Source organism: Protopterus annectens, chromosome 10.part0 (genome assembly GCF_019279795.1).
Source record: "Protopterus annectens isolate FY-2018-M chromosome 10.part0, PAN1.0, whole genome shotgun sequence".
Classification (NCBI taxonomy): domain Eukaryota; kingdom Metazoa; phylum Chordata; order Ceratodontiformes; family Protopteridae; genus Protopterus; species Protopterus annectens.
In genome coordinates, this window is record NC_056744.1 from 866885659 (window position 1) to 866902588 (window position 16930).

Here is a 16930-nt window from a genome sequence, read left to right on the forward strand (position 1 = left end):
CATCTATCGTGACCAGGCAGGAATCCTCCTAGACCGTGGTATTTTTTATTTTTCTGAGGAAGTCAGTGGTGTCGCGAATAAAGGATTTGTTGTTCTGTTCTCTGCTAATGGCTTAATTTGCACTTCTAGGTAAATAGAGATTGGTTTGGTTATGGAGCCATTGCTTGCAGTGAACAGTCTGTAAGAGGGGTCAGTTATATTTTTATGTGCTTTGGGGATTCCAAAAAAAAACTAGGCAGCCTAGGGTGGGTTACTCTAAGGAATTCCAGAAGGTTGTTGCCTAATTTTTCTTCGTTGAGGTTGATGATTTTAATGATGATTTCTTCATAGGCTGTCTTTATCCTACTGATGTTGCTTGGGTCATAGTAGGCGACATTGTTGAGCATTTCCAAGATATTCATACTGTAGTTGGATGCATTCATGACCAGCATGCCACCTCCTTTGTCAGCTTTCATAATTATATGCATTTCGTCCTTGCTTAGATTCTTGAGGAAGAATGAGTTTGTTGCAGTTTAGGTTATAGTACTTCTTTCTCAATGTTTTTTGTAGGATCTTGCAGGTGTCATCTTTAAATCTATTTTCAAAAGCACTAATGACAGGGTGTGAGAAGGGGCAGAAGTTGCAGGGTTTCTTTCATTTTTGTTGGAGAACCATGTTTTTCTGGATTATTGTCAGACAGTTCTTTGTCATGGAAGAGCACTTTCAGGTTGAGTTTGCAGGTGAATAATTTGAGGTCAGTGATGGTGTGGACCAGGTTGCTCCTTTGTTCTAGTACAAAAGTGGGGCCCTTTTTTTAGTACTACTTACTCTGCTTCATTGAGAGATTTGGTGGAGTTGTGCCAATTGTGTTTAATTGCAGTTGCCTTCTCAGTTCCTCCACCTTGCCTGTTGGATGTGTCAGCGGTTGACAGAGGTGTTTGAGGTTGCTCTTCCCATGCCATGTTTTGTTTGAGTTGCCTTGTGGTGATCTGTTTATCCTGGAAAGGCAATGGTATTTTGCATGGTATGGTTAAGGGGGTTCTCTGAGGTGTCCTTCCTGTTGATGCTGGGTTCACCATTGTTATTTGGTTCTCTTTGTTGGAAGTTGTTGGTGCTGTTGTTGGGGGTAGGTTGATGAGTAAATCTGGGTCCAGTCTCAGTGACTTCAGGCATGTCTCACAAACTTGGTTTTGAGTGGTATGTTCATTGGTCTGCACTGGATCCGTAGTTGAAGAGGAATCATCCCTCATTATTCTGTTGATTTTGTGAGTCTTTTGGCAATTTCTTGGGGTCCATGAATTTCTTCTTCTTCTTTTCTAAGGGTTGGTTGTTGAGTGATGATGTTGCAGTTGGTTTCTATATTTTTTTGGTGTTTGGGATTTGGTTGTCATTTAGGTCTTTCTTTATTTTCTGAATTTTCTTGTCCTTTATGTTGTGCTTGTATGTATTACTCTTGTCCAGGATATCTTGGAATTTGTCTTCAGCTATGGTGAGTGCCTCCCACAAATGTTTTAGTTACATTTTGCTGTCTGTTCAAATTACATGAATCTGAAGAAGAAAGTTTGATACTGTTAAGGATAAGTTTAGAGATGAATACATGCGGTTTGTTTTTATATTGCATTTTTCAGTTATAACTAATCAGATATCCTTTTTTAAAGGAAAAAAGAAAATGAAAATGCTTTGGAGTTAAATCAGATGACAAAGGAAGAGATAGCTCAACGACAAGAAAAGCTTGAAAATGAGAAGAAGCAACAAGAAACAGAGAGCAGCACACCATTATCAAATGATCAGGAGCGTCAGCTTGCAAGAAAGAGAGAACAAGAGAGGAGAAGGAGAGAAGCAGTGAGTATTTTAATGTTGTTGAACTGGAGCATCAGTATGTAAAATAAAATGTGTGTAAGTAGCACTTTAATCAAGAGGTAAAGAGGTAGACTTGCTACAAGTAAAATAACCCTCCTTAAATGTTTTCTTTGTGGACTTGAGGTTACATCTCTGAGTACTTGAATTATTTTTATAAGTGCCATATAATATCTTGGAATGCTGTGGAAAAGTTGATTTATTGTCATAATTAAAATGAGTGCACAAATGAAATTATATTTCAGAATATTATTTTGTTTCAACATTTTGCTGCTTCGTCTGCAGATTTACAAGCAGTTTTCACCAAAACATGAGCCATCCCATTCTTTGTTAGTAATGGACTATTGACATGAAAGGGTGGTTATCTCTGCCTGAGCTTCCAGACATCCATTATTGTAACTCACACCTATAAAGATTTGCAAGTTGTGTCATTATGAAGTTCAGTAAAGAAAAACATTTCTCCATCTTAATGCCTTACCCTTTTTGATGCCATTTACACCAATGTCATCAGACAGTATTTTGTCTTTGCTGCTGTGAAATCAACATATCTATACCAGAGAAGTTGAGTATCAGAATGTATTTTGAAAAACGACCCCAGTTTGCAATCAACAGTAAACTTGTCTATCCATAGTCCCTTGGATATCGGCTTCTAGTTGACAGAGAGATATACTAAAGAGGGGGACCTGGAGGAGATCCCCGTGGGGCACTAATAGTAACATTTTTCATTCTAGAACAAATACCTTCAACCTTAACAGTATAGATTCTGTTAAAAACAAATTACCAATCACTGAACTATGTGTGGGTTAATGTTGAGTTAGGAGAGTCTGTCAGTAATTCCCAGTATGGGGAATAGCATCATGTGTCTTGTCAAGGTCCAGATCAGCAGTGTGAACTATATGCCTCAGTAACCCTTTTAAAGAACTCACCCAGGTTAACAGGCATGATTTGCTTTAAGCAAAGCTGAAATGGTATATATCCAGGGATATAAAGTCACCTGTAATCATTGTTTATTAGAACAGCTGTAATGCATTCCATAACCTTGGAAATAGTAACTGGTGAGACAAATAGGCCTGTAATTCTCAGGGTCAGTAAAGGGGACAGTTTAATGCAAGAGCACCACAATTGCCCTTCTCCACACCTTGTAGACATAACCAGTAGAGAAACCCAGGTTGAAAAGATGATGGAGAGGTTTTACTAGGTGGGGCTTTGTGCTTCTCAGAAGGCATCTGGGATTGTATTTAGGACCCATGAAAGTAATGTTTTTAGTTTTGTAAAGTGCCAAAAGGATTTGATCCAAATTAATCTTAGGAGGGAAAGTGTGGGAAGGAATGGAAGGGACAAAGAAAAGGGTGGGTGCAGCGAAGTTGCAAGCTAATTTTTCTCAAGAATGTTAGCAATGTCATTAGAGTTAGAGAAGGGAGGTATCATTAGACGCAAGTTCACTACAGAGTTATTTACTTATAAGCTTCTTAATATATCTGAAGAAGGCCTTATGATTGTCTTTTGAATTAGCTGCATTCCTAAGTTCATAGTTAGCCGTACTTATCCCAACAGAAGGTTTGAGAGACTTGTTTAACAGTTTTAAATCCCCTTTATAAGGATGAAGTAGGCATCTTTTAGTGATGACTAGAAACTTTTTCTTTTTATTGAAGTCAGTTGATGTGCTAGTTCCACCATATGGGTTTAATTCTAAAATTTGCCATTGTGTGTTCACCAGATGAGTACAAATTACTCAATGTATCCACGCAAGAGAGAATAAAATTCAGAGCAACATGCACCAGCATTCGTTACAAGGTTTTGTGGGGAACTGTAAAATTTCTCATTATTTTTAAGATCAAGAAATAGTAAATTCCCATATGTACCAGAGTTATGGGTCACAGAGCAGGTTTTTATAAAGAAGATCATAGAAGATGGTCAGATTTGAGCAGGGATGGGGTAACAAGAGTGATGGTGCAATTAGGTGACATGCTTGTGAAGACAAGATCAAACAGATTAACTGCTCTTCCACTTTGAAAAGAAAAACTGAGAAAAAAAGGGCCTGTGAAATTGTCAGTTTGAAGTCACTTATTGGCTAGTATATATTCATTCACTCACACAACCATGTGGAAAATGCATTTCATGTAAGCATGTAGTTCAAACTTTTAAATGCATAAATGGTCAGAAATTTGATGTATTGGGGAAACTATAGTTGTAACACAGAATGTGTATTGTATGCTCTGCAATGTCCCTGTAATAAGTTCTATGTGGGAGAAAGTAAAATAACTTTTAAGCTCCATTTGCAGGAGCATATCGGAGACATCAGAAAATTGAAAGCCCTTTAGCACAACATTTTTTAGAATTTCATAGTAGTGATCCTACTGGTTTACAGGGTACCATTTTAGAAAAAATAGAAAATTATGGCAGATTTATTGATGTTAAGAAGAAACTTTTATACAAGGAATCCCTTTTGATTTTAAAGTGTGGTACCCTGACCCCTGCTTGCATTAATATGTCTTGCAACTGGAAAGTTTTATTATTATGTGTTAATAATTATTTAATTGTTTAATTGTATTTAATTGAAGTGTTTGATAGTGTTTTTATAGTATATAAGGTGTGTTTTTTTGCTTAGTAGATTTTACTCCATTGAAGGCATTTCATGCCGAGGCGCTAGAGAGAAAACATTAAAATCTACCTGTTGGTTACTGGATTGTCGTGTTTGCTACTTTTCTCATTTTGGTGTTGTTCCTGAGTATATATTCATTGTCTGAATACCAGCAAAGAAGAAATTTAGAGAATCTGAAAGAAAATCAATCTGAAAAGGTGAAGAGAAAACACTGGCTAGGAATAATTCTGTAGTCGTTAAGCTTCAGCTTTAGTACAAAAGGTGGCTTCTAGTAATTTAGAGAAAAAAAATAAATCAAATATACTCAGAAGTGATTAAAATAAAGGAAACATTGAAGGAATGCAGCAACTCAAACAAAAAGGGTGGATAACATAGAAGAAGCTATTCAGATGAACAAATAAAACTAAAATTCAGAGGCTGAAATGCAGAAAGGGCTGGCTGTGTATGAGACTTCTCAAAAATTGCTGGAAACAAAAAAAAGTAGTACAGTTAGAAGGCAGAGTACACAAAAAACTGAGATTTTCTGCCTGTAAGTTGTTTTTCACATGTAGGAGGATAATAGAGGTAGAAAGAGAACAACAATCAGTATAAATGGGAAGATAAACTGTACTATGCACTTTATCATGAGTAACCTTAATTTTAGATCAGGTGCAGTTGTCAGTTTGGGGAAATTGTTCCTGTCAGGAGGGTTAAACTTCATGTGTTGAACATGTATATAGATTTGTATGTTTGTTCTAAGTTAATAGGGGATGATGATGATAATGATCTGAAAATGTATTTAATTATTTGTTTGAGGGATTTCATTAAAGCAAAACATCTTGAAAATTGTGACACAAGTTCAAATGGAGATAAGAAGAAAAAAAAACTCTCTCAAAAGATCAGTCTGACAGACAGTGTGTGCATGTAAGAGAAAAGTTGTAAGTACACATTCAAAATATGTTGTGTATAATAGGTGGGAACAGTAGCTTTTATTGTAATGGCTACTTTGTCCATATTATCTTGGCATGTAAATGGCCTTACAGGTATAGACAAAAAGGAAGGAACATTGAATTATATTATTCTTTTGATATGGAACACAGGATCTGAATTGCCTAGACATAGTAAGCAGAACTTGGCTAGGCTTGTTAGGGCCCTGGGACCATTAGCCTAATACATTTCTATGATTAAGTTTAATTCTGTTGTCTGCCAAAAAGAAATCACTGGAAAATGAAAATCAAGATCTAAACCAACTGTATTTGAAGTACAGAATTTTCTAAAAATAGATGAAATAAAGTGGGATCTTTACAAAAGGGAAGGGGCAAATTATATAGAATTAGAACTTGTGGGAACAACTGCTTGTTCAGGAGGAAGAATGAGGTTTAATGGAAGGCAGGAATTGAGCAATTTATGTAATGGTGGACTGAATGATAGTTGTTATAAAGAAAGAAAACATGTACGTAATGTATAATGTATCTAAATGAAAAAAATGTCGGTATGGTTTGTTTTCTTTTCCAGTAATGTATGTGTGCCTATGTCTTAAGTGGTAATTTAATAAATTTGTTAAAAATGATTAATAGCTTTGGTAGGGAGGGGGAGACAGTTTGGTCATGTATTAACATTTACAAAGCCCAGGAATCTCTTGGTGTATTTACCAGTTTATATGTGGATAGTTGAAATCATCCATCAGAAAGGTGTTATGGGTGACTTAGTTTATTTTCATTATAGTTTTCAGATGTATTTATTTAGCCCACTAGCTAGCTATATTATTGGTCCAGTCCCTCTGCTGACCATATAGCTCATCACTCTTAACCCACCCATTGAGCTCATTCCTTCTTTAGGATGACAGCTCTATGTCGCATTATTCTCTAGAATGTGAACTGAGAGCAAGACCTGTCATGATGGCTGTATAAAGTTGGATTTTTGTATTAAGACATAATGTCCCTGACTTCCAAGATTGCGACACATTGAGTACAGGTATGCACCGCTTCACATCCGGGATAGGTTCTGTCCCATAGAGCATTAAGGGTGTGGAGATTAAACGAACAGTGTATACTTTCTGTTGTGCTTTGCTTAATGTCTATTTGCACAACATCCAAGCAAGTTTACCTCTGCTTGTACAGTATGGACGTAAATGCAGTTGGACATTGTGTGGATTCCACACCTGTAACAGCTTAATTTCAGCTCTCCCAGTTTGAAAACAGAAACTCAGAAGTGAGTGTCAGTAAACTCGTATTTTTTGGGTAAATTTTAGTAACTGGCTACTAAGTGCACTGCCTGAATGCCAGCAAAAAGGCATTCAGAAAACCTGAAAGAAAATCAATCACAAGAGGTGAGGGAAAAAATACTGACTGAGAAGAATTCTACGGCTATAAAAGGCAGTCAAGCTCCAGCTTTGGTGCAAGACACGACTTCCAGTAACCTAGAGGCAAAAATAAGTTAAAAGTACTTGGAGCTGACTAAAATAAACAAAATCCTGAAGGAGTATATCAACTCAAATCACAAAAGACTGGAAAAAATGGAGGAAGCTTTAAAAAGATACTCAGGTGAGGAGATAAAACTGCAAAAATCAGAGGTTGAAATGAAGAAAAGGCTGACTGAATATGAGACTGCTCAAGAAGAGATGTTTAAAAAAATAATAGAATTAGAGGATAGAGCATGTAGGGAATACCTGAGATTTTCTGATGTACTAGAGAAGCTGAAAGGAACAGACTGTACTAATTTTTATGAAAGCACAAATCAGCAACTGGACTGGTATTCCACACTAGTTAATTGAAAGGGCACACACATTGTGTGTATGCTCCAAACCTGGCCATGAGAAAGCAACCTAGACCTTTAATAGTAAAGATGCAATCCTACCAGCAGAAGGAATTGATTTTAACAAAACTGTGGCAGAAGGGCCAATTACTAAAAATGGGAGACAGAGTGGTTGTGGAAAAAGATTACTCACTTTACTCCAGGCAGAAGAGGAATTAATTTATTCTGCTAATCAGGGAATGTCAAGAAGTGGGCATGAGATTCAAGCTGCTGTACCTAGCGAGGTTCAGAATATTACTTCACAAAATACCACAAAACCAGATGATCCAAAGAATGTTTATTCAAATTAATCTTACTCCTAGATCCTCAGCCTATAAATATTTTCAGAATATTCTTTCCTGGAGGGGCAAAATCATTTTTTGATGCAGAGCATGCTGAGGAGGAAATACAAAAGTTTGTTTAATAAAAAGTGAGTTATGAAACAGGAGGAGGTTCTGTTTCTTGTTCTTCTGGTGGTAAAATTCACAGAGAGATCATGCCAGTGAAATGTTTTCCACTGTTTCAATGGAAAATGCTTGACAGAAAAAAGTATGAGTTGACTTGAAGAACCGGATCCTCTCTGATAATTTTTGCATGAGCAGAGGAACCAGGCAGAGGTGTTCTCTTTCCCCTTAATTATTTGCATTATATTTAGAATCATTGTCAAAGAAAGTAAAGGACTCAGAAATTCAAGGATATAATTGGTATGGTAGTCAAGAAAAAAAATGGCTTTATTTGCAAATGATATTTTATACCTGACAAAACCAGAAAGAGACATTACAGTGTTGTGGAACATTTTGAGACAGTTTCAGATCTTGTGGGATACAAAATTAATGAAACTAAAACAAAGGCAATAGTGGTAAATTATGTACCCACACACGAATTGGTTCAGGAATATCCATATTTATGTGGACATGATAAAATGAAGTATTTAGGAGTATGGATTAAATATGATTCTGGCGTGGCAGCTAAGGATATGTGGGAAGAGACTAAACAAAAGATAATATAAAAACTGAGAAAATGGAAGTATAGATAGTAAGATACAAAAAGTTAAACTATTTTTAGTCCCTTTAGTGTTATGCACAGGTCAGGCATATTTTTATCATCCAAATGAGAAGTTGTGGATAGCAATTAATAAAGAGCTGAAAGACTTTGTCTTGAAGGGGAAGACGGCAAGAATCAAGTGGAATAACCTGATTCTACCAGTAGAACAGGGTGGATTGGGAGTACCTAATTTGAAGGGGTATTTCAACGCTACACAGTTAAGATTCATATACATAGCATAAGCAGAAAACTATTCTTCAAAATGGAAAGGGATGATGAAATGGGGGGAAGCTCAAGAAACAAGGTGAGACTGGGATTCTGGATGCAGGCTTTTACGGAGAATAACAATAATCGGACAGAATATTGTATCCATAAAGTACCAGAAAGTATTCTGAGAACTAAGCCGACACGGGAATGGAGAAAGGAGATTCTGCCAGTAGGGATGACTGCAAACAGGGATACAGACAATAGGCAAGAGGGGGTTGGAATTTACTGAAGAAAACTGGCAAAGGAACCAAGGTATTGGGAGCAAATAACTAAAGAGGGAAAGATGATAGAATGAGAATGTGCCAAGAATTTATTTGGACTGCAGGTTAGTGATTGCCTTCCCTATCAGGAACTGATATCAGAGTACAGGCAAAGAGAAAGAAATAGGGGATCCCAAATGAAAGACCAGCACTGGTAGAATTTTTAGTAGAATCTAGAACAGAAACTGACATTAAAAAAGGAGTAATTAGTAGAGCATATAAAATATTTCATAACAACAATAAGAATCAAAGGAGGTTAGAAAGGACAGGAAAAAGAGAATGGATAAACAGTTCACAAAGAAACAATGGGAGGATATATATGTATGTCTCCCAAATATGCAACAAAATCTAGAAGATGTAGGATTTTTGCCTGGAGATGTTTGCATAGATATTATATTTTTATACCCCAAGTAGACTTTTTCCTCAGGCAGACAGCAAATGTTGGAGGTATGATGGGAAGAAAGAGGCAATCGGGAACATATTTTCTGGGAGTGCAGTGAGTTGGTGGACTTTAAGGATTCCCTTCTGAATGCACTCTCAGAGATGCTGGGTGGGCAGATTGGTCTAATGAGGGAGATGATTTTTCTGAGCTCTGATATAGAATCAGAATTGCCTATACATGGTAAAGCCTTGCTGTGTCTAATAATGGTAGCTGCCAAAAAAGCATTTACTAGAAAATGCAAATCAAAATCTAAACCAGCTATACAAAAGTAGTAAGTACAGTAACAGAGGTAAAACAACTGGAACTGAGATCTTTAGAAAAAGGTTAGGAGCAAACTATGTAGGAAAGATGTGAATTATGGGAACAATACATACAAAGGATGACTGAGGTTCAAAAGGTGGCAGGACTTAAATGAGATATGTAATGCTTGACTGAAAAAGAAAAGTGATGCATAATGTTTGCAACTGGGAATGTCAGTATGTTTTTTTATTTAAAATGCTTGCAACTAGGATTGTGTTAGTGTGGCTTGTTTTTATTTATATAAATGTATGATTGCCTGTGTAGTAGGTGATGGTTTAATAAAGATGTTTCTTGTTTTAAAAAAAGCAGGAACTGAATCATTCATGTAATGTTGCTTAGGTTGTATGATATATAACAATATATGTGAAGTATAATATTTGTTATGTTAATATAGTTTGATTACTTTTATATATGAATGAAAATGTGCCTATGTCACAAGTGCTAATTCAATAAAGGTGTTTGGAGAAAAAAAGAGTTGATTAGAGGAACCAGGAGTATGTGGAAATGAAGCAGTGACTTGATTTAGGAGATGGAGATCAACAGGAATAAAATTAGCAACTAGGAAATTGACAAATAAATGTGAGATTACAAAGCATTAATTATATTTTTGAAACATGACAGAACAAAAATGCCTGGAAATATTGGACTTTTTTGACTTTGTTGAACTAGTAGGGGACTTTAAACCATATGTCTTACTTTGTGTCATTAATTTATAGAAAAAACATGTAGGGGAGGGAAAGAGGAAGTAAGGAGTTAATTATAAGTAAAACAGAATATTTTTCTTAATAGTGTTTTTATAATGCAGGATATAATCTGCATGCTATAAAGTAAAGTTTTCTCAGTTATTTCTGAGTGTAATGGAGATACTAAATTAAACAGGTGCCCCTGTTTTTTTTTTTTTTTTACCCTCCTTTCTTTCTCTTTCTTCAGTTTTAAGAAATGTAGGCACTGCAGTATATAAAAAAGAAAAGTCTGGTCAGATATATACAAAAAAGAAAGCGTAGTGAACTATGTTAAAATGTAGCTATGGTACAGGAAACATTTGGAAAGAACAGAACATGTGAATTTGATAAAGGTATTCAGGACAGTTATTCAGCTGAATACCTAGGACAAAGGAAAAGGGAAGTACTTATTTAATTGCAGGAGGAGCTCCAGTAGTGATAGAATAGGATAAAAAAGATGATAATGGTAGATTTGTAGTGCTAAGGGACTACTGGCAGGGGAGAAGCATTATACTGGCATGTATTTATATTCTACCTAAAATTGCTATAATAGAGCTTAAGAAAATTCTGGTTGAAATAATCAGCTTTTAGCAGGGAATATTACAAGTGGGGTCTCAAATTTGATTTCCAGCAATGAAGGTGTATATGGGGCCCCAGAAGGGAAAGGATAACAAAAAAGGTAGATTTTTGAAGAAATATATGAAAATAATTGGCATGGAAGATGTGAGTTCAGTAGTAGGAGTTCATAGTGAATGTACATATTTTCCAAGATATAGAAACTGGTCTAGACTAGATAGAACATATATTTCACAGGAACATGTGCATTTAATTGAAAGTTTTGATACACATCCAATAAATATTTGAGATTGCACCAAAATAACTAAAATAAAACAGCAGGGTAATGAAATAAAAATGAGACACTAGTGCCTTCCCACCTACCTTTTGAAAAGAGAGGAATTTAAGGAATGGGTAGTGGAAATGATTCAGGCATTATTAAAGAAGACAGAACGTTCATATGAAAGTATAGCTAGGGAGTGGGATAAAATTAAAATGGAGTTTAAAATAGGGTGAAAATGAAAGAGAGAGAGAGAGATATGGTTAAAAAGTAATAAGAATTATTATATTTATAGTGACTAACAAAGGTTAAAGAATAGGAGGAATCTCAAAGAAGAAGAGGACCAATTGCAGAATACTAGCATAAAATAAGGGACTACCTTGATAATATGCATGAGTTTAGAAAGTGTGTTGTTACGCAACTGTTTTTTCTTCTTGATGATAACACCAGAGCACAAAAACTTTTCACACAACAACTCAGGCAACAGGAAATAGAAGGAGTTGTTGCAAATCTCAAGGAGCTGTAACAAGGAAGATAACAAGAGAACCTATAAAAGTACTAGAAATATTTCAAAATTTTATGAAAGTCTGTAGAAGGCAGAGAAATATGGAAATCAAGAAAAGGTAGAAATGGGAATGTTTATGGAAGAATTAAACATGCAAGCTTAGAGGTAGATGAGGCTGTTAATAACCAATCTACAGAAACGTCCCCAGAAAAGAGAGAGAGAGATTGATAGATATGGATATGTATTTTTGAAACTTCAGTTGTCCTACTTTATCTTGTTGAAGCTCTAACTAGTTGAGTCTCAACGAATTGTAAGGGAAGTGAAGCATCGATTGTCTGTCTTGTAGAATAATTTGTCACTGGTCAGTTTCATAGCACTGATGACAGATAAAGGAAATGGAGCAGTCCAAAAATATCATCTACTGAAATTTAAAGAAAAAAGCACCACTCCATGGCTGAATCTCAATGAAATTTATTAAAGTTGAAACCTTTAATCTCCAACCATTAAAACCAAGACTTTTTCAGTACTGATTATAGACATTAAAAAGCATCTTAAATAAATCTGGTAAGAAGTCATATGATAAAAGAAATATGCCCATTTGAAGCTACTGTAATAGTAAAACTCATTTAAAAGAATGAAGTTAGAATTTATTAAACAAATTGTAAGAGAGATTAAAGTTATTAACAAGGAGGCCTTAATTTGAAAACAACTGAAATGATAACACTTAAATTTAAACCTTGTTAGCACAGTGGTATTTAATTTTAGATATTCATCATATTGATCACTGCTGCAGTAGCCTTAGATATATGGTTACGTTCTGCCAAGGATATAACAACCAGCCAGCTTCCAAAACTTCAGGGCACTTTCCATCCACCCAAACTCTCAGGCTATTCAAGCTAAGCTGGCTGAAACATAAGTCTGGACTTTGCTGCCTCTGAAGAATAAGATCCTCTGAGGCTTTCAAGGATTTTTTTTAAACAAGCAACACCTTTGTTAAATTATAATGTATAAGATCAGCAATCTTACATTTATATAAATGAAAATAAACCATACCGACAATCTCAGTTGCAAACATACATTACAAACCATGCTGACACAACTGTAGCTGCAAACATTATACATCACTTATATCCAGTCATTGTCAGTCATCCATTATATAGCTCATTCAGTTCCTACCACTTTTTCAACTTCATTCCTCCTCTGCATGTATTGATCCCACACTTCCCATTTTTTCCTCTGTAATTTGCTCGTGCCCTTTTCTCAAGATCCCAATTCCAGTTGTTTTATCTCTGTTATCACCTCTGCTACTTCTAGTAAAGTTGGTTTAGACTTTTAATGTGAAGTTGTTCGATCTTGCCGTTTGTTCTTACACGTGGGTACGGAGCCGATCGCTTTCTAAGCTCAAGATCTCTGAGTAGCTCGAGGCACAGTCCCTATCCCATGATGCTCTCTGTTTAACCCCAGATCTAGTTTGCCACTGCAACGGATCACAAGTTCTTCAGAGAGCTCGGGCCAGTATAATTATTTTTTCTGTCTTTTGACAAATAGTACAAATAGTTTTATGTAGAGTTAGTATTCTTATTACAGTTAGTCTGTTCCTGTTATTTTTTTTAGGGCTGTGTCCCTGTTGTGTGGATTTTTGCTGTGTTGGTGTTATTGGAGCAGTTGCTCTTGGGCCTTGCCCCTTTTTTCGTTTAGGCACTTCTGTGCTTCATTACTATAGTTGAACAGGGCTCTGTCAACTTGATTTCCCTATCCCTTTATATTTAGTCATATTAGATAGTGTGCTTTTGCTGTTTTGCTATAAATATTTAAATAAATATTTAGATATAAAAAAAAAATGTTTGTGTTCTGATAGTGTACTGGTAGAAAGTTCGACAGTCTTAAACTCTTTATAGTACCATTTTGTTTTATTATCAGGATCCAATAATTGTGTGTTTGATATTATGGCTGACCAAAAAGAGAAACAGAAGTTGGGTTTCAAGAGGTGGTGCGACTGTGGGCAGAAAATGTCTATTACGGACAATCATGTGTCTTGTGTATATTGTCTAGGACCTGTGCATTTACAGGAGGATTGTTCTGTCTGCCACATTTTAGTGGCAGAGTATTGCTTGAAAGAAGAAGAAAGTTAATTGATAGAGGACTGTTGAAACCTGAATTTCAGAGAGCCTTGGGTAAGACTGACCAGACCTCCAAGTCTTCAAAAGGGTCAAGTCTTCAAGGTATCCTCGAACCCAGGCCCTCAGTTCTGAGCACTTCTGTTAAGGTGCAGTTGCCAGTTGTGAAGTCATCGGAGCCGTGCACCGAACAGATGTTTCAGAGCCAATCCTCTATGCTGCAGCCAGTGTCAGAGGAGTTGAAGTCTCCAATACTCAGGTCTGTGGCTTCTTTGGTCCCTTTTACCCGTTCTTCTAGGACCCTTTCAGACATCAATGTGGACAGTGTGGTGCAGAGGCTCTTAGAGAACCCAGCTTTGGCCAAATTACTTTGGTTTCGTTCCACCTGGGTTTGAGTCCTACTACCGTCCCTTTGCCTGTGACTACTCCTCCTCTGAGCTTACCTAGGCCTTCGGAGCCGGAGGCAGAAGATCTGATGGTTGTGGAACCCACGGAGCTGAGTCCTGTCTCAATGACTTCAGCTCCATCGACCCTGATCTCTTCGGTGCTGTTTGAAAAGTTTCGGAGCCAACACTCTCTCGGTTCTGGAGGGGGAGTGTCGAACTGACACGCCGGTTCCGAATTCCTCTCGGTGCCTTGGCGCAGATGAGCTCGGGTTCAGAGTCCTTGGTCTCAGCAGCACCGAGAAGCCGCCGTCTTCCTCGGAACTGGCGGATTCCTTGGGTCAAGACTCCAGTGCCTTCGATGCCACGAGGAGGGTAATTTCTGCTAAGACCCTCACTTCCTCAGGTCTCTCCTCTTCCTCCCCTAAAATGCCACATTCTGCCTCTACATCACAGGTACCTACTAAGCACTGAAACTCAGAGTCTCAGGAACCCCTTTGGATAAACCTCTGCTCTACTGAGACTTTACCAGACGGCCCCACTGATGAAGTCCCTCGGAAGAGAGTTTGCAAGAGGAGGCACATTGACTCAACTGAGTCTATCACGTCGGACATAGATCTGGATGATTCAGAGGGTTCAGAACGTTCCTCTTCTGAAGATGTCTCATTTGCAGACATTCTGGAGATCCTTAAACAGAGGGGAAATTGGCCAGCCCTCAACCCTTGAGGATGAATCTGTGTATGTTGAGGCGTTTGGCTCTCGTCCTTCCACCTCCTGGGTGTCCCCCTTCGACCCCCTCATGCAGGTGGTTGCTAAAAGGCATGGGCGGCTCCTGATTCAGTGGACCCCACTCCCAGGAGACCCTCCAAATTCATCACTGCTCCATCAGACAAATTTTTATCAAAAGGAGTCTCTGTGGATGCTATGGTGGTAGCTGCCGCCACAAAGAAGGAACTGGCTGATCCTTCAGTGCCTGTCCATCCACCTAACAAGGAATCTAGGTCCATGGATAGGATGCAGGAGGCGGATGTTCTCCTCAGCGACATTTACTATGCGTTAGCTGAATTACCTATGCCATTTCACTCGTCTTCAAAGGGACTTGATCAAAGAAGCGAGTGAAATGCTGAAGAACTACAGCTGCGGGTTTCCAAGAAAATGAACACGCAGCTGGCTATCATAATTCTATTTCCAACTCCTCCATGCCTCCTTTCTTATGCGGCCCGATGGAGGCGAGTGAAACACCGGAACAGGGTAGCCTTACGTGCACCTGGATGCGACTATGCACATTTTGCGGAACCTTTCAAGGCGTCTTTCACGAACTCCCCTTTTTGATGGATCATCTCTTTTTGGTCCACAAGTGAAAGAAACCCTGACTAGGTGCGAGACTGATGGCAAGACCCTTTCTGCCGTCAGTCCGTTTTCTACTCCTTCTAGGCCTTACCCCAAAGGCCAGAAGGGGAAAGATGTGGTTCCGTAAACAATCTCAAGGGACTTCGCCTGATGCACAGAGTCGGTTCCCGCCAGAGGCAGAGGGGAACAACAATGGTAGGCGTCGCCCTAGAGGCAGAGGGGTCCGCAGAACCAGGGCAATCGAGAAGCCTCCGATAAGCCCTTTCAGCATCCCTGAGGTGTTGCCCGACTGCCCATCTTCGGAGGCAGTCGGGGGAAGATTGTCACTGTACCCAGGAGCCTGGCTATCCTTGACACAAGACAAATGGGTACAGTCCATCATTTCCGAAGGTTATTCTATTCCCTTTCTTCGTTTTCCAAATCAGTCAAAAAATCCCTTCCAGATGTTCCACCCGCTCAAAGGGATATAGCAGCTTTGGAAATTTCAAAACTGCTTGCAAAAGAGCTATTCAGCCAGTGCCAGCAGACCAACTAGGATCCGGAATCTACTCAAGGTTCTTTTTAGTTCCAAAGAAAACAGGGGACTGGAGACCAATTTTGGATCTCAGTATCTTGAACAGATCGGTCAAGAAAACAAGATTTCGGATGGTCACGCTGCAATCCATTCTTCCCCTATTGGGAAAAGGAAACTGGATGTGCTCTATAGACCTTCAGGGCCAGCGTACTATCACATAAAAATGAACAGACGCTCCAGAAGATTCCTCCGCTTCAGGCTGGGAACCAGTCATTTTCAGTTCAGGGCCCTGCCCTTTGGTCTCACCACTGCCCCGGGGTGTTTACCAAATGCATGGCAGTGGTAGCTTCTCACCTGAGACGACAGGGATTCCAGGTGTTTCCATATTTGGACGACTGGCTCCTCACAGCTCCCACCAAGCATCTCCTTCTGATGGCCAGAGATTACACTTCTCGCGTCTGTCAAAATCTGGGTATCTCAATAAATTGCGAAAAGTCTGTTTTGTCGCCTTGTCGCTGCTATTACCTACATAGGCAAATTTAGATACTGTAAACATGTCTGCAACACTAACGAACCAAAGGATATCAGACATTCAAAATTGGTATCACTACTTCTCAACTACAACAGAGCCAAAGCCAGGTTAGTTCTAAAGGTGTTGGGAATCATGGCAGCGCCATACCCTCCTTCCATTGGCCAGATACCACATGCGGATCCTTCAGTGGATGCTCTTTTCTCAATGGTCATACCAGGAACTTCCAATGTCTCACACCATTATGATCACGCAAGCGTGCAAAAGCATCTCATGTGGTGGATGTCTTCCCCAGCTCCTGTTGGGGAAGACCATTTGTTCCACCTCCTCCGGTTGCTACTCTGACAACGGATGCCTCCCTGATCGGGTGGGGGCATTATCAGGGCAGGACAGTCCAGGGCACATGGCAACCAGGCGAATGCCACTTGCACATAAATGTTCTGGAGATGAGA

The 16930-nt window shown here is 38.5% G+C and overlaps 1 protein-coding gene across 1 annotated transcript in view; it reads left to right on the forward strand.

The window, feature by feature from the left end:
• LOC122814217 (bromodomain testis-specific protein-like) overlaps positions 1-16930 on the forward strand; it is a 968108-nt gene that overhangs the window by 875606 nt on the left and 75572 nt on the right. The window contains exon 8 of the mRNA XM_044086818.1: positions 1638-1821. Coding sequence (XP_043942753.1) covers positions 1638-1821 — 184 coding nt within the window. The remainder of the gene's footprint in view (positions 1-1637; positions 1822-16930) is intronic.